The sequence below is a fragment of the Fukomys damarensis genome, unplaced genomic scaffold (genome assembly GCF_012274545.1).
Source record: "Fukomys damarensis isolate Sample0158 unplaced genomic scaffold, DMR_v1.0_HiC HiC_scaffold_24, whole genome shotgun sequence".
Taxonomy (NCBI): domain Eukaryota; kingdom Metazoa; phylum Chordata; class Mammalia; order Rodentia; family Bathyergidae; genus Fukomys; species Fukomys damarensis.
The window spans coordinates 37,781,121-37,800,000 of NW_022900936.1; the positions used below are offsets into that span (position 1 = coordinate 37,781,121).

General features: G+C 35.0%; 1 protein-coding gene across 1 annotated transcript; it reads left to right on the plus strand.

Moving 5' to 3' along the window:
- The first annotated feature begins 593 nt into the window (after positions 1–593).
- Positions 594–18,498, plus strand: Csnka2ip (casein kinase 2 subunit alpha' interacting protein). The gene is made up of 3 exons (XM_010602909.2): positions 594–2,612; positions 15,878–16,076; positions 18,455–18,498. The coding sequence occupies exons 1-2, from the start codon at positions 1,443–1,445 to the stop codon at positions 15,944–15,946; spliced, it is 1,239 nt and encodes a 412-aa protein (XP_010601211.2). The 5' UTR covers positions 594–1,442; the 3' UTR covers positions 15,947–16,076; positions 18,455–18,498.
- Positions 18,499–18,880: the final 382 nt, after the last annotated feature.

An 18,880-nucleotide genomic window follows, 5' to 3' on the forward strand; every position in this document is an offset into this window, starting at 1 on the left:
TTAGCTTAGTGGTTCCACTGCCTGCTTCACAAGTTCAAGGACTTGAGTTCAATCCTTGGGACAAACATAAATAAATAAATAAATAAATAAAATAAATAAAGTTACAATGGTGACAAATAGAAGACTGAAATTAAGCAATTGTCTTTGAAATATACGTACACATATGTAACTGAAAGTAAGGTAAAGGTGATAATGGTAGGTAACTGTACTTACATTGAGAGCTAACATTTTTGAACTTCTATTTCACCTTTCTGCAAAATTCACTTGTTTCATATGAGAAACTTATCACAGATTTTTTTAAATGACTTCAAAAATTAAAAGAAAAGCAGTGATCATATATTTTGTTATGTATGGACACTTATTTTAGATTGTTTTTAGTCTTTAGTTCAACGAATTATTATATTTATCTATTTACAGATGGGCAAGTGAGATTAAGAGAGACTAATTCAAAAGACAAGCTAAGTGGGTGGGATTCACATAGTGAATTTGTTATAAAGCCTCTGTTCTATCTAGTCATGAAGACATGTAATTTAAGAAAATTAATAACCTAATCATGACTTCTTCAATGTCTTTACTATTTTGTTACAGGCATTATTTCCTCAGGAGGAAGAAAAAAACTCTTGGAAATTAAAAAGAAGACAAGACAATTTCAAATGGTTATTTCTCCCACCCTAATCTCATCTCTACCTCAATCTGGAGTCACTCTATAACTTTGGGAAATTACCAGTGAAGTTACATGATAAAATTTGAAACTACTAAATAGTATTTCTTTACATTTCTATTGTGCATGGAATCTAGTCTCTAACAGTTACTAAAACATCTCCATAAGCCAACTGCTTTAAGAAAGACCTCTATAACAATCAGAACAACATGGTGCCATTTGAATATTATGATCAACACTTTGTACCATTAAACCACTCTTACCACCTGGCCACAACCAATTCAATAACACATCAACCCAGTAAACAACCTGTGGCCAAAGTACAGTCCTATAGCAATAACCTCGAAGTACATCCATTAAGCTGTATCAGACAGTCCAGAGCTATTCAATATTACCTTCTCCTAAGTCTCAAGTAAAAATTTCACAGGACCTCAATAATAACGATACAAATTTACAAATATCCCACTCCAAATGCCCAGTTACTCCTTCAATGGATCACAGGAGAAGTTCATCGTCATATCCCATTTGGAAAGACTTGAACTCATATATATCACACCCTAAACCTCAGACAACATTTTCATCTGACCTTAACAAGACATCATCATCATCATTGAAACCAAATGAAACATCCTTAAGATCACAGTTACCCCTCCCCAAAACTCAGACTACATCTTCAAGCCTAGACCTTCACTAGACATCACCTTTACTAAAGTCTAACCAAGAAATTTCAAGTTCATCATTGTCTTATCTCCAACATCAAGAAACACCTCTGCTAAATATCATGTGGGCTTCTTCTTTGAGACCCAAACAGAAAGCTAATAAATCAACATTACTTCAATCCAAATTTCAGAAAACATCTTCATTGGATTGTCTTTGGACATCTATATTGGTACACAATGAAAGATATTTGAGCTCACCATCACTCAGTACTAAACCTCAAACAAGCAACTTTCTTCAGACATCACATTCCTTGGAGTTCAGCCAGATGGCTCTAAGTTCACCACTGCAGGATTTCAGACCTCAAAAAAAGACTATATTGACCTATAATCCCAGTGTTCTGAGTTTACCATCATCCCACAAGAAATTACAGAAATCACCTTTATTGCACTCTGTCCACAGGTCTGAGAGTTTATCAGTGTTCCACCCAAAATCTCAGACATTACTTACACTTGATCATAACTTCCAGACCCTCAGCTCACCCATCTGTCACTCCAAGTTTCAGAATACCACTTCACAGAATGACAAACACACAGCCACAGAACTACCACCATCCCACCCCGAATCAAATGCCCCATGCCAGTCATTGTCAAGCACCAAACACTGCATCAAGAGTACAGCTGCTTCAACATGGGGGTCTGGACTCCAGAATAAAAGCAGCTTTGATTTTAGTGCAAGGACAGAATCAGGTAAAGAAATTCCATGGACTCTAGATTATAGTCATCCCTGCATTGTTAAAGGTGGAACTGTACCTGATCATGTTGTAAACAAAATCGTCAATTCTCTCTCCAAGACCAGAATCCAAAGGGATCTCTCTAGACAGATTCTCTTTCGAAGGATGAGGGGAAAGCCAAATCCTCGTCCTGGTCCTCGCCTTTTATCAACTTACACAGTTTGTTTATCTTGTACTTCTTTCATAAAATCTCCATGTAACCACCTCATAGGAAAGAAAGATCCTCGCTGTGGAACACTATTTGTCATACCAACACCCGAGGCCAATTTTGAGGGGAAAATCAAGGTGAAATTACTTCTTATCCTTTCTCTACCAGAGACTTCTTTCTCACCCTTTCTCCCAATCCTACCTATGAAAGGAAACCAGCCTGAAGATCCCCTTAATGACAACCTTGAAGAAATGGAGAAGATATCACAGTTTTTCCCTACTTCTGAATCTGATATCATTCAAGGGCTTGGAGTGAAAAAAAGATGGTTGGCAGCATCCCCTGAAAACAAAGTTGTAAGTCAAAAGCCCCAAGCTATTGACTGGCTGCTATATGTTAAAAATAACAGTAATTTTCATTCAGAATCCCAGCTCCCAGGTCTTTCTTCATCTTCCTCCTCCTCTTCCTCCTCCTCCTCTTCCATTTCCTCTGCCACCTCTTCTCTAACTTCTTCCTCCCTTTCCCCATCTCCCTTACCCCTTCCTTCCAAAGACTGTGCCCCGTCTCCCCTCTCAGGTTGTGTAGTGTCAGAGGTTCTTAGCTACCACAGATTGCCTCCAGGGGTCTCCTGGCTGGAGTTCATATGTAGTAAAGATTACCAGCCACTTCCCAGAAAACCACATAAAAAGCAGTCATCACATCCCAAAACAAAGCCTGTGGGGAATGCCAACACAATAAAAGGAGCAAAGGGACCAAGTATGCTGCTCAAATTTTTCCAAACTCAGTTTCAAAAATGAGAAATTTGGATTAAATTAACTTTCTGTGTCTTTGAAAGCAGACCTCTTAGTTCTGTGAGACTAATGTTTGATTTCCTATCAAGCTTTCTAATATTCTTAGTAATATCTGTGTCTCTGTATTTTGGCTGATGAAGCACCTACTTAAGAAGAACTATTATTTTTAATTTCATTCACTAGTTATATAATAGATTGATCTCCTAAAGCTAAAATTTGAATTTTATGGTTTTTAACTGAACACCTGTCTTATACTAGCCATTCTATAATTATTGTCATATAAATTTATAGTAGACAAATTCCTTATTCATCTGGCCTTGCACGGAATCTAGTGCACGTTCTCCTTCTCCATAACATATGATAATGACAATATTCTTAACCCAATTTACTCTAATTTTTTCCTGTTTCAAAATAAAATTCAGCTCATACATAATAGGTGAGAAAATATATACAAAAATATTTGCATCTATGTCTTCTTAGAAAAAATCTTCTATGTCAATACTGTACACTCTGAGATCTAATAATTTATTCAACCTTAGTTGAAAAATCAAAGAGAGAATATCTAATACAAATAATCCTACTTCATGCTAATTGTGCCAACATAACAATGATGGGCTCTGAAGTTGCCTGATCATCACTTCCATCTGTACAGCCAAATGGATTATTAAAAAAGTTGTGTAAGAAATGCTTCTGTGCTGGCTGTACTGGTAGCAGGAAGAGATGGTAGTTTCCTTACCTGTTCATCTGAAGTGATCATCTGCATTATCAAGATCGAAAAATAGCTCTTAAGTTACTTTTCTCATTGTTAGTATAAAATACTGAAAAGCCACCTGTAAAAAGAGGATTTATTTCACCTTATAGTTTGTGGATCTTTCAGTCCATACTCAACTGATTTCAAGGTAGTGTGCCATGGCAAGGGAGAAACAGTCCATACCAGTGAGCAGGAGGCAGTGAAGCAGCAAGCAGCAAGGAGAAAATAGTAAAGCTCAACTTCTTACTGTTCTTTTATGTTCCATCCAGGCTACAAGCCTATTGATTGGTACCAATCATGCTTAGGGTGGGGCTTCAATTATCTACATGTAGAATTATGCTAAAGAAATTTGGCTACCACATAGTTATTCCAGTACCACATACTCTAATCCAGAATCACACACCCATGATCCAGCAACCTCACAAAAGCCCTACCTATGAGTACATGAGACTTTGGAGGGTTATCTAGATATAAACCATAACAGCACTTTCACATTCACTAATGACTCGCAGTCCTGATTTCCTACCGTAAATATTTTCTGATTACCAGCATGCAAACTGAACATTTCTAATTGGAACATGATATGGGCATCTCAAACTCAATATGGCCAACCTATAATTCATCATTATTAGCTTTAGAATTTAAATATTTTATTTCTAGAGTCCTTGTATTGCCATCCACGATGATATCTTGTGTGGCTTTTAAAAATTTATGCTCTTCATGCTCATGAATTATATGGCTTTATTGTTGATGGCTTACAAACTTTTTTCTCCTCCATTGTCATTCTCCTAGTTGTGATCGCAGTCAGTGTTCACTAGAGGAATGGATTTAATATATAATCTAGCTATATATATGACATAAATATATTAATGAAGGATATATATCTTGTATTTAATATGAGATATATAAATGTGTATTGATATAAGATATAATGATATAAATATATATATCATATTTATGAGTTTATAAGGTAGCTTACAATGACTAGTTATAAAGTCAGCTATGGAGGAATGCAAAAGGGCCATCTGTGCTCTGAAGATCGGGAGGATACAGTTGAAAGTCAAAAGACTGGTGCTCAGTAAAGAGTCCTGCGTGAGTCTGTATTAGCAAAGCAAAAGGTCTGTAATGAAATGCTGGGGAGTCTGCTGGAGAGTCTATTGGCTGGTGACACACACTCAGGGTGGGCGTTTCCTTTTCAATTATTCCATTATTTAATCATACCAGCACTATGCTAAAACAATCACCTGAGCATTTCTTACTCAAATTGACACATTAGCTACCTATCACACCATTTTTCATCTGTATTATGGCAAAACATGCATGTGCACACTTTAACCTTGAAAAATGCATTTCTGAGATATAAACGTGATAATACCATTCAATTTTTTTTTTTTTAGCTATTGCATATTGTTCTGCTATAAACATGGGTGTGGATATATTGCTGTAGTGTGATGCTTTTTATTCTTTTGGGAAGATACGACAAAGAAAGAAAACTGGGTCAAATGTAACCTCTAGTTTTAGCTTTTTGGGGAATATTCACACTGATTTCCACAGCAATTGTATTAGTCTACACTCCTACCAATATATAAAGCCAATAGGAAGTCAAGACTTCTGGAAACTTTTTAAAAAATTAATATTATTGGTACATTTTAGGTATACAATATGATAACATTAATCATTGGAGATTTTAACCTTTACATAATATTATCTTGATTCTTATTTTTCCCCATTCCCTTTCCTCCCTACAATCCCTCCAACCCTCTCTGTTTACAAAGACTTTGTTTCGATTTTTACATTTTCTCATGTTACTTCTATTCCCTTCTTTCCCCTACCCTTTACCAGTTCCCCTTCCCCTTCCCCTTTGGATCTTTTCTTCCTATTTCACATTATATATTATACATTTTGATCCTTATTTACATTTTCAGCTTCTCACACCAGAGAAACTTCAGTATTTACACATGTGTCCTATTATTTTACTTGAGTATCTCATCAATGTGCATCCATTTAGTTATAAATGTCTCTAATTTTTCATTCTTTATGTTTGAGTAGTACTCTATTTTATTTAAAAAATAGCATTTTCTTTATCCTGTCTCCAGCTGATGAACAAATGTGCTGTTTCCAAATTTTAGCTATTACAAACTGTGCTGCTATAAACATGGGTGCGCATATATCACTGTGCTATGATTCTTTTAATTCTTTTGAGCAGACACCAAGAAGGGGAATAGCTGGGTCAATGGAACCTCTAGTCCTAGTTTTTTGAAGAATCTGCTCACTGATTTCCGCAGTTGTTGCCCCACTTTGCACTCCCACCAACTGTGGTGATGGTTTCTTTTTCCTGCACAGCCCTGCCAGAATTCAATATTGGTTGCTTTCATAATAGCAGCCACTCTTTCTGGAGTGAGATGGAACCACAGCATTGCTTTCATTTGCACCTCTCCAATGACCAGTGATGTTGAACATTCATATGTTTATTCACTGCTTCTGTTTCTTTGTCTGAGAAGTGTGTGTTCATCTCATATGCCCATTTTTGCATTGGGTCTTTAAATTTGGGATGTCTTTTTTTTGTTGTTGTTCTTTATTCTAGATAATAGTCCTTTGAGGTCCAACTGGTATTTTTTGTTGTTGCACATTTTATGTTATCTCTTCACTTTGTTGGTGGTTTCATTTGTTGTGAAAAAGATTTTCAATAAGATAAGGTTTCAGTTGTTAATTCTTTGTGTTAGTTCACATGCAATTCAGATTTTGTTCATAAAGTCTTTTTTATGCCAATGTCTTCAAGAGTTCTACCTAACCTATCTTCCAGCAGGTTTAGTGTTTTTGTTTTAATATTTAGACATTTAATTCATTTCCATATGGTGAGAAATATATGACTAGTTTTAGTCTTTGGCAAGTTGAAACCCATTTTTTCCAGCACCATTTATTAAAAAGACTATCTTTTCTTCAGTGAGGGTGCTTGGCTCCTTCACCAAAAATGAAGTGCTTATTATGTCTGGTGTTGTTTCTGCAACTTCTAAACTATTCCACTGATAAACAAATTTGTTTCTTTGCTAGTATCATGCTGTTTTTTCACATTAGCTTTGTAATATAGTTTAAAGTTGGAAATTGTGATATACCTTGCCTTTGTTGCCTAGAATTGCTTTTGCTATCTAGGTCACTTCTGATTTCAAATGAATTTTTGTGTTGTTTTCTCCAATTCTGTGAAATATGCTGTTGGAATTTCAATTGGGATTGTATTGAATCTATATAGCACTTTTGGAAGTATGACCCTTTTAACTATATTGGTTCTTCCAGCCCAAGAACAGGGTATATCTTTCCATTTTATGACATCTTCCTCCATCTAATTTTTCAGAATGCTGTAGTTTTCAGAGTAGAGGTCTTTTACTTCCTTTATTAGATTGGTTCCTAGGTATTTCTTTTTTTATTTTTTGGATGCTATTGTGAAAAAGGAGTTTTTTCCCCAATTCCTCTCTCAGTGAATCTGTTATTCATGTACAGGGAGGTTATTGATTTTTGAGTGTTGATCTTGTATCCTGCTACTCTACTGAATTTGGTTATTAAATCTGGAAGTCTGTTGGTAGAGCTCTTGGGGTTTTCTATGTAGAAGACCATGTCATCCAGAAATAATGACAATTTAAATTCTTCATGTCCTACCTTTATTCCTTTTATTTATTTCTCTTGTCTAATTGTCTTTAATTGTCTCCTATCCTAGGATTAATGTCCTTTACCAAATTAAGTTAAAGACATCAATTCCAATTTTCTGTAGAGTTGTTATCATTAATCAGTGGTGAATTTAATTGAACACTTTTTCTGCATCTATTGAGATAATCATATGGTTTTTCCCTTGACTTTGTAAATGCAGTGCATTATATTTATTGATTTACATATGTTGAATCATCCTTGTATCACTGGGATGAATCCCACTTGGTCAGGGTATATAATCTTGATGATCATCTGAATTCCATCTGCCAGTATCTTATTTAGAATTTTTGCATCTTTGTTCATTTAGGAAATTGGTCTGTAGTTCTCTTTTTTCTTGGATCTTTCTCTACTTTTGGAATCAAGGCTTGCTTCCAGGAATCAATTTGGGAGTGCTGCTTCTCTTTCAATGTCATTAAAGAGTTTGAGATACAGTGGCATTAACTCTTCTCTAAATTTCTCATAGAATTCATCTGTGAAGCCATCAGGCCATGGGGTTTTCTTTGTTAGTAAGGTTTTAATTATATTTTCAGATTCATTGATTGATACTGGGTTGTGTAGAATTTTTATATCTTCTTAGCTTAACTTCAGTAATTCATATGTATCCAGTAATTCATATGTCCATTTCTTCTGTCTTTTTCATTTTATTGGAGTACATGTTCTCAAAATAGGCATTGATGATTCTCTGGATTTCTGCCGACTCTGTTATAATTTCACCTGTTTCCATCCTAACTGCATGGTTTTGAGCTTTTTTTTCCTTTTTTTGCTAAGGTTAGCTGTGGGTTTGTAAATTTTATTTATTCTTTCAAAGAATCAAAACTTTGATTCATTTTTTTTGATCATTCTCTTAGTGTGCATTATATTGATTTCTGCTGTCATCTTTATAATTTCTTCCCTTGTATGAGCTTTGGGTTGTCCTGCTCTTCTTCTTCTAGAAGCTTGAAGTTCAGTGTGAGTTTATTTGAGATTGCTCTGTTTTTCTAAAATATACATTCACTGAATCTGTATAGCAGTTTTGGTAGTATGGTCATTTTCACTATGTTGATTCTTCCTACCAAGGGGCAGGGGATATCTTTTCATTTTCTTATATCCTCTTCAATCAGTGTAGCGGTCTTTTGCTTCTTTCATTAGATTTATTCCTAGATACTTTATTTTTTTGGATGCTATTATGAAAGGAATTGGTTCCCTAATTACTCTCTGTGAGTCTGCTATTTGTGTATAAGAAAGCTATTGATGCTTTAGTGTTGACCTTTAGCTACTCTGCTAAAAGTGTAGAAGTCTTTTGGTGGAAGTTTTTGGGTCTTCAATGTAGACAGAGTATTATATCGTCTACAAATAGCGGCACAAAAGATCTTAATGATATAATTGACAATGTGAAATAGAAAAAATGGGCTAAAGGTGCAGGGGAAGTGGGAAGTGTAGGGGAAAGGTAATAAGGGAAAAGAAAAAAATGAGAAAATGAAAATAAAGTATTTGTAAATAGGAAAGGGAGGAGGGGGTTAAGGGAGGGCAGGTATAAGGGGAAAAAATGAGAATCAAGACCTGTCATATAAAGGTACAGGATCCCAATGACACATGTAACTGTACTGTATACCTAAAATGTACCAAGAAACTCAATGAGAAAAAAATAAAATAGGGATTCACTGCTATGAATTTCCCTCATAGGACTGCTTCAGTCCCATAAATTCTAATGTGTTGTATTGGCATTATCATTTAATTGTAGAAACTGTCTAATTTCTTCTTAACTTCCTTCTGACACCCATTTGTTGTTCAGGAGTGTGTTATTTAATTTACCTCTGTTTATGAAGTTCTTATATTTGCTTTTGCTACTGATCTCCAATTTCATTGTGCTGTGGTCTAATAATATACAGTGGATAATTTCAATTACTTTTCATTTACTTACGTATGTTCTATGAACTAGCATGTGGTCTATTTTGGAGTACAAATTATGTGCTCCTGAAAAAATGTATATTCTGATTTTGTGGGGTGGAAAACTCGTAAACATCTGTTAAATTCATGTGTTCAAGAATTTGATTGAGTTCTAGTATTTTGTTGCTTATTTTTTGTCTAATTGATCTGTTTATTTGTAACAGTGTGGCCATTAAAGTCACCTACCACTATTGTATTATTGCTTATTTGATTTTTCATTTCTGTAAATATTTGTTTTATATAGTTGGATGCACTAGTATTTGGTGCATATATATTTATGATTGTCATTTCTTCCTCTTGAATTGGTCTCTTTACAAGGATGGAGTGACCTCGGTCTCTCTTAATTAGTTTTGGTTTGAAATCCACTCTGTCTACAAATATGATAACTATCCCTGCTTTTTTCCAGATTCTTATTGCCTGGAATGTCATTTTCTATCCTTTGACTTTCAGTCTATGAGTTTATTTTTGAATTAACTGTGTTTGTTATGTGCAGTATATTGCTGGATCTTGCTTCTTGATCCATTCTGCCAATCTATCTGTTTCTTTTCGATGGTGAATTGAGACCATGAACACTGGTGGTTATAACTGCTATATATTGACTTATCATTTTCATGATATTTTCCTGTTGTGGCTCTTTTATTTTTCCCCTTTCAATTTAATTAATGCGTTCCCTAATGGCTTTGTTTTATTGGATTTCATAAAGTTGTAGTCCTCACTCTCTTTTTCTAGGGTATTTTAGAATTGTTTGGAATGCTGATGTGGTATTCATGAAGTTCCTCAGATATTCTTTGTCCTGAAAGTGTCTCATTTTCCTGTTGATTTTGAAAGAAAGATAGTTTTTCAAAATACATAAATCTGGGTCGGAGTTTTGTTTTTTTTGTTTATGGGGGGGGCTTGAGATACTTCACTCCAGGATCATCTTGACTTGAGGGTTTGTATTGAGAAGTCTGCTGTGATTCTGATGAGATTTCCTTTATATGTGACTTGTTTTCTCTAAGTACCTTTCACATTTTGTTCTGTTGAATTTCTGGAATCTTGCCCATTATAAGCTTAGGTATAGATTTTTTTAAAATTACAGCTAGTTTGAGTCTGGTATGCCTCATAAATATGTATGTCACCCCCCCCATTTGCAAATTTTGTGCCATTACTTCTGTGAACAGGGTTTTTACATCATTTGCACTATCTGCTGCTTTTTCATTGACTTCGATCAACCTTACATTGTTTTTCTTTGCATTATCTAGCAACTTCTGGATTGATTTGTCAGGGTCCCTTGGTATTTTTAAGAAATCTCTCTTTTCAGTATCACTAACTGCAATTCTGTCTTCTATATCTGATATTCTGTCCTTGTACTACTTCATTATGCTGCATATACTTTCTGTGGAGTTTTTAATCTCTTGGATATTGTTTGAATCTGTTTAATGGATTCCATTTATTTCTTATGTAGGTTGTTCATGATTTTAATTTCTTTCCTATATTGCATGTTCATGTTTTTTCATTATGTTTCTGAGCTCCTTTATTTTTTTTAATGTGTATCTACTCCAGAATCACGGTAGCATATCTTTCATTCTGGTCACTATCACTCTACTTTTTTTGAGAAATTATTTCTGATTTCATTTTTCCAAGAGACTTTCATTTTTTTTTGTTAATTCTCTTGTTACCTGAACAGGGAGTTCAGATGGTTGACCATCAAATTGTTCCATCTCATTGCTCCTTGGGTTTTCCTTTGGTGAGCTGGAAGTTGGACTTGAATCTTGTTTAGATGTCTTTTCGATTTTATCTTTCTGTTGATGTTTTTGGTTTAATTCCTGAGTTGATACTTATATATTGCTTTTTACAAGTATCTTTATTGCTAGTATTTAGAACCCTTAGGGGATGACTACTCAGAGGTGTCTTCTGGGCATAGCTGGTCTTTCGGTTTTAAGCCTATAATGACCCTTAGGTAATGTTGGTTTTAGAATACTAGGAAGAATGACTGACTAGAACAATCATGTCACCTTATCCAAAGTAATACAATTACTTTGTATTACAAAGTATTGTAATTATTACAAAGTATTGTAATTGTATTACAAAGTAATACAATTAACAATAGCATCAAACAGCTGAGAAAATGCCAAATTGGGGTAACTATTAAACTATTAATTGGTCACCTTTAACTACATGAGCAAGACTTGTGGATATATACCAAAAACAAGGACATCCAGAAATATGTTTTCAGTAAAAAAGCCCTTCAAAACAGTGAATTTACCCTCTGGCAAGAGGATTTGGATGGAGTTGGTGGGGATATAGAAAAGTAGAAGGAGAAGGAAAGATTAGAAGTATGGAGAGAGAATGCAGGAAAATCATGTAAACTTTTGAACACTGGTGAAGACAGGAGGAAAAAGAGAATAAAGAAAAAAAACAAGACAGAACAAACTAATGGCAACAGGAAAACTAGAACTGCATTCATGCTCTTATAGAAATAGGAACAATCAGGAAAAATGAAACAGTGGAAAAAATGGGAACAAGAAAGGAGAAAACTGGAGGAGGAGGAGGAGGAGGAGGAGGAGAAGGGGGAAAAGAAGAAGAAGAAGAAAGATAAAAGAAGAATAAGAAGAGGAGGAGGAAGAAAAAGAAAGAAGAAAGGGAAGAAAATAATAACAATAATAAACAAAATCCTTCACAATGTGCCTCTGCTGTCCTCAGTAGACAATGTGGGCAGCAGTGTGCAGATCTGAGTCAATTAGTCTCAGTGAGCCAGCCATAATCCACTGAGATTCAGTCTGGTTTCTGGCTGTGAGGCTGGAATTGAGCTCCCCAAACTCCTATGGGTTTGAACTCTGCTCACTTCTGCTGCAAGTTTGAACCACCCATTCCCTACAAGTTCAGGGTTCCAGTAGAAGATCCTGATCGTGACCACTCACCAACCACTGTGATCTTCACTCTACCAGTGGGTTTTAATTCTCAACAAGCCTCAGAGAGGCCCTATCTCTGCTGCTCACTACTCCGACAAGTTCCAGAGCTCAGAACATTGTCTTTCTGCTCTCTGCTGTTGTCTGTATCTGGCTGTACCTCTCATGAGGTGTACTGATGATGGCCCACCGGCACAGTCCTGCTGTTGATGGCACCCTGGGCAGTATCACTTGCTTATCATATTTTAATTATTGCTCATTATTTTCTGAACAGTCTAAATTTCTTTCACAACTGAAATGTAACTTCTTGAAACCATTTTCTTATTCTTTTCCAGTCTCATATTGGGGATATTTCAGCCAAACTGATTTCTTTACAATGTATTGACTATGTGGAGGCCTCAATTATATCCTACATTTAAAATCAACAATTTTTCTATCTAGAAAGTTCTTGCCATCTATGTATTTTTTAAATTCTAAACACTGTGCCTTGGTTTGTCATCTTCTTGAAACTTTTTTCTTGATCTAATTACAAAGGTTTTAGTTGGCTTTCCTATCATACAACTCTGCATTAACTCCCAACCACATTATAATATAATCCTGTCTTATCTGTTTTGATGCACTAGATTAAACTCTTGTTAAGCATTTTATCCCTGTTTTCCTTTTTAACTTTATCCTTGGAATAGAATAAGAAATCTTAAAATCTGGGTTGAATTAATTTCATTGAAAAGTCTTCTGAAATAAATAACATCTCATTTGTCTCCATGTTTCCCACAGGATTAATGCTAAATCATTCCTTGTGTCTTTTATATTGGTAAGGACTCATATAACAAATATTACTGTTGACAGCAATCATTTTGGATTTTTTATGCTAAAAGTGTTATAGTATTTCAGTACTGAGTATGTTGGTTGAGGTACAGCTGATTAGTGATGAGAAAGAACTGCTATATACTATAAATGTGCTCAAAGTTTTCTGCAAACTATTTAGAAATGGCTTGATATGTACTCTGTTCATCTTTAACTTCTTTTCTGGTAATACCATCACTTTTGAAATTCATTGTTCACTATCTTCACTGATAGACTCAATTTCATTAGCAGAGGTCCTGTGCCCAACTTTTTCTACTAGTTCCTTAGAAACTAATAGTAGCTGGAACATATAAGCATTCAGCAAAAGTTCAACTGATTTTTATTCATCGATGCAGTTTACATGTTAATTTTCTTTTTATCTTGCTTTCTATATTTTGCTTATTTCCCTTTAACTGTAGAGCACGGCTTGCTGCTTCTTCATCGAATTGGAAGTTGTTAATTTTTTCATTCCAACTGTCTACTTTCAAGATTTTTTTCAAAAGAAATTTTTTAACCTATAGTTTTTGAGTTTTTAATTTTAAATAAAGCTACATAAAATGTATAGTAAAATATGTATATGAACAACACATTCAACTTTCTTTCAGTTTCTATTGAGATATTAGTAAAATTCTACAGTAGAGAACAATATGCTACCTATTTTGTAAGCATTTTATTATAACTATTTACTAGTAGTAGCCATGTACATATAACATTTAGTCATTACTTCCAGTCATTCAGACTTTCTCATATATATGAAAGATTATATGCAAATAAACAATATATGTGTGAAGTAATTTAGTACTTACTAAAATTTATTTTAAAGAAATTATCGTGGCTGTAGCTACATAAATACATAATAATTGATATTTTCTTATAATAATAGGGAACTGGTAAATAATCTAGATGTTCAGTTATAGATAAGTGTTCAAATAAACTATAACCCAGACGTGCGATTTTTTTTCTTAATATTTTAATATTACATTAATACTTATAGGAACAGAACTACGTACCATAGGAAAACACAATAATCAGCATGAATCAAGCACACGTTGGTGGCAGAAAATGAGACTGAAAAGATAAAGTACTATATTTAAACTTTGAACAGAAGCTTTTAGGTGAGATAGCTGAGAAGAGGAAAGAAGAGATATTAATATATTATTCATTATTTAAGTGAAAATATCCTATTATAAGAAAAATTATATGTAGCTTACATATAATTCTACCAGGTACAGCATTGAAATTGTGTACTTTTGTGAAATTTATCTTATATATATATGAGAAATGTAGAATGATTGGAAGTAATGCCCACACATTATTCAAAATATTTATCACTAGACAATAGTTAATAATATTTCATAAATGTGTTTTCTCTAAATTTTCCTGATACTCAAATTAATTGAATTCCTTTCATAATTAGCAATAAAATAAATGCTTCAAGAACACAATGAAAAGATCATCTGCCTCCTCTATTTTATTTATTTATTTATTTTTGGTACTGGGGATCCAATTCAGGTTCTTGTGCTTGCAAGGCAGAGGCGGCAGAACCCCTGAGCTAAATCCCCAGCCCTACCTTCTATATTTTAAATGAAAAATATAGTGCACAATTTAGTTATTCTATTCCTTTTGTCATCGATATTTGTGGTTTTACAAGTTTGTAAGAAGTATATATATTTATAAAATATACTTTTTCTTTGGAAGAAATCCATTTGCTTTGTTACAAAGATGAAACTAGAACATTCTATATTTCTTACCACAATGCTCTACTTCTTAAAATTTTATTTATTAATGTGTTTTCTTCATCCTTTAATTATGAAATATTTCAAGTTTGTTGATATAGATAACATATTGATGAACACACTTATATGACTGTCCAGCAATTTTGAAAAACATTAATAACTAAAATAATTGTTCTCCTGATACTGTTCCAAAATTCCTGGAGGCCTTCTTCACTCTTTACTGTGACTGTATTTTCAAATAAATTTGAGATCACTGATATCTTTTCACTTGATCTACTGCTTTACTTATGACATCTATAATGTTTTCTAACTTTGTTTAAATTTATTATTTAAATGCTTGAGCTGAAAAGCACAGCTGAAACCTTTCTGTTTGCTTTGTAAATCATTTTTCCTTTTCTCTGTTAAGTTCTTCTGATAGGGTAATGAAGTGGTTATGTTTTGTCTTAGAGCTCTTTTAGTTTCTTTAAAAGAATTGTTTTAAATTGTCCATCTGAAAATTGGCTTTTATTGGTATTGACCATTCAGATGAGGCTAAAATTTCTTAATGCTTTTTGATGTGTGGCAACTTCTGGGTTAAGTGCATATTTCATTCTTTTCATTCTAACTTTATACTTGTACTTCCATAAATTCTAAGCAAGCTACTTATTTTCTCTGTACACTTTACTGTTTTAGCACTACACAGTACCCAAAGTCCAGGTCTGCTCTTGGTGTGATGTTGGGGTTTCAGCACTAGAGGTTGTTTGAAGAGTTTGTGTTTGTCCCAAGCCTACTACTGATGTACTGAGAATTATCTGGGGAAGTGCTCACTGAGTGTTTTCTGTCCACATCAACCTTTCCTAGGAAGTGGTTAGGCCCAGATGTTCATCCAGTCACCAGCTAGTGGGCAACCACTGAAGACTGTCTCTGGCTTTAGGAAGAATCTTTCTGGAGGGAAAAGCACCAATACACTAGTTACAGTACTGACAATCTCCATTTTCCTTTTCCAAGAAGTTTTGCTGTCCTTATTATGCTGACTGGACAAGTAATGGGGTAGGCAACCTGATGGAAGGACACTAATCTGCCACGTCCTGAGTCCACAACCTACCAATATTAACATAGCATTGGGATAAGTCCAAGGTCCACACAGCTATGGGACGCCTCCTGCAGAGATGGATTTATGACTCAAGACCACTGCAACCAGCCACAGGTGATGTTTTCTAGATTAGAAATCTGAAACATTGGAATCATCTGCCTCTGCCTCAAATCCAGGATGTTGCAGAGGATCTTTTTGTATTTAGTAAACTGTGGCCATAGGCCGGTAGGATTCTCCCAGAGTTAGGTATACTGTGATGGTGAGTTTCAAGACTAGGTCCTGAGTTTATTAACCTGTCCTACTTTTAGTAAATGAATTTTGCTCCATGCTATACTCTCCCAGGTTGGCATGGCACTGGTGAATACAGTCCTTTGACTTTGAACACTAATGTGTCATATCTGAGTGTTACGGCCACAAGTACCAGCATACCTCAGGCCCACATCAGAACTGGTAGTGATACAAGCCAGACGAGTCCCTTTACTGGGCTGTAGGTCTCTGTCTAATACCAGGGCATCTCTAGAGGATTTATCTGTGAGCACTGGCCTGAGGGTAGCTGTAATGCCTGAGGTTGGGGGAGGAGTGGTAGTGGGAATTCTGATTCCAAATCTCAAGCTAAACTGGGTAGCAACTAAATCATACAGCCCTAAGGATCTAGAGAGCTTCCTAGTAAAGGTTGTACTCCATGACATATACAAGACTGCTAACCATGCAGCCAAAGCACAAATATATTCCACCAGCCTATGTATTCCCTATCTATTATGAGGGTGGGTCTACTGATTCTGTCAGGGACCAATGACCTGGGTTTAGAGTCTTTTGTTTTCTGCTTGGTAATCTTATTGCAGGGACTGGCAGTAAGCTTTGAGGCAAATTTTCTGTACTTGCTTTTGTTTCCCAATTTCCAGGGGGTGATGTTTTGCTTCCCTTTTTGGGGCTCCAGGTAGGGTGTGAAGAGGTGACCATCGCACCTTGGCCCATTGGTTAACGTGGGTAGTGGCCTGGGAGAAGGGTTGTGTGATACTACCCAGCACACACTCTCTCTCTCTCTCTCTCTCTCTCTCTCTCTCTCTCTCTCTCTCTCCCCGTTTCTTTCTCTCCTCTTGCACTGCATAGATTGGGGGAAGGAGAGCTATGAACAACTCTTTCCCTCTTGACTTTTCAGTGAACCTTACTATTATACTCAAATCAGGCAATGCCTCTTCTCACCAGATTTGCTTAGCTCTTGTGAAGGTACTTTGATGAATAAATAGCTGTTCACATTCATTTGTCTCTAGCAGGAAGACAACTAGAGGATCTAATTTATTGTCACCATTCTCCACATTTTAATCACAATCTTCCATTTTTACTTTGACATAAATAAAGTATTGCTAACCAGTGCCTTTGGGATAAAGTCCTTAAGTATGCACACACAATCTTTTTATAGTCACAAATTGCTTTTGTTTTTTAACTTTGAAAAGTGTGTTTTTAAAAATCTGTTTTGGTATATTTTCTCTGACCAATCACCTATTGTGTATTTCTGGTTTTAATATAATTCATCTCAGTGCATTGCTGTTCCTTTTTCTGAATTGTGGAAATCATTTCAAGATTATTTTTTGCATCAGTAATTCTGTTTTATCATTTGTGTTCCTGTCTCCAACTGTAGTTTTAACAGTGCTTTTGTATTCTTTCGCAGTTGCCTTGCAGTAATTTAAATTTATTTTCAGCAAGAGAGTTCTAGATTGCTATTTTTAAAAAATATGGAATATTTACAAAGTCACTTAAAATTATGTTATATATTTTTGAAACAGAATATATATATATTAATATTATATATTAATTATATATATATATAATTTCTTCATGGCCATTTAATGTGTTATAAAATGGAAATACATACAAACCACTATCCTTCCCGGCACTACTAGTACGTCTTGGAGAAACCAAATATCCTGCTACTCACGCCTGCTCTATACTGTCTCTTTTTCTCTTTAGGTGGGGGAAAAAACAAAGAAACAAATGAAAAACAAAACAAAAAACTCCCTTCCTCCTTGCTTCTCTCTTACCATTCCTCTTCTTTCAAGGAAGCTTTCTTTTATATGTGTATTTGCCAGCAGCAATGCTCTCTTCCTATGAAATTGCCGTCAAATGCATTTTTGAAATGACTTTTTGTTTTAGTTTACAGATCCTTTGGTTCTCAGAGTTGAAAAATATATGGAACAATTTGTAAAGATTCTACTTATCTTTGGCATTTAGTCTCTCTTCATTTTAAGTCCTGGGAGGGGTGCGCTAAAAGCAACTGGGTGTCATGATTCAGTCATACTTAAAGGGGAAAAGGAATTCCTTCCTCTATCTTTCTATCCATTTCCAGCCCCCTACAACCTCCTAGGAAAAAGGCAAGTGACTCAGTCTTATTTTATCCAATGGAGTTTGTTTAAACAAAACAATGACATTTTCCTTGAGGAATAATATTTATTTATAGAGTTTGACCTTAGAAAATTATCCCTGTCTAATGACAGGAATGAACCAAGTAATGTAAATGAACCAAGGAAATGAACCAACAGTGTATGAATTTGTAATGCAGTGATCACCAGAGAATGCCAAAGAAGTTCTACAACTTTCCAGGTACCAAATAATGATATTTTATAAATTAAATCAAATATCTCTCACTGTATAAGGTAATAGTTCACAAAGTATTATTGTAAACCTTGTATGCTATACTTCCAGAATGAAGAGCATATGTTAGAGGCAGGAAGGTAGGGCCTGGGAGATTCCTGCAATATGTAAGTCTTCTCTCTGCATGGGGTAAGCCCTTGATAACATGTATTTTTGAAATCTTTGGATAAACCTTGGTATTAGGCAACATGTTTGATAGTTTGGATCTGACATGACATCTATCTCTTTCTTTGTGAGAACTCAAGTGATTATTATCTGCCAGGCTCTGA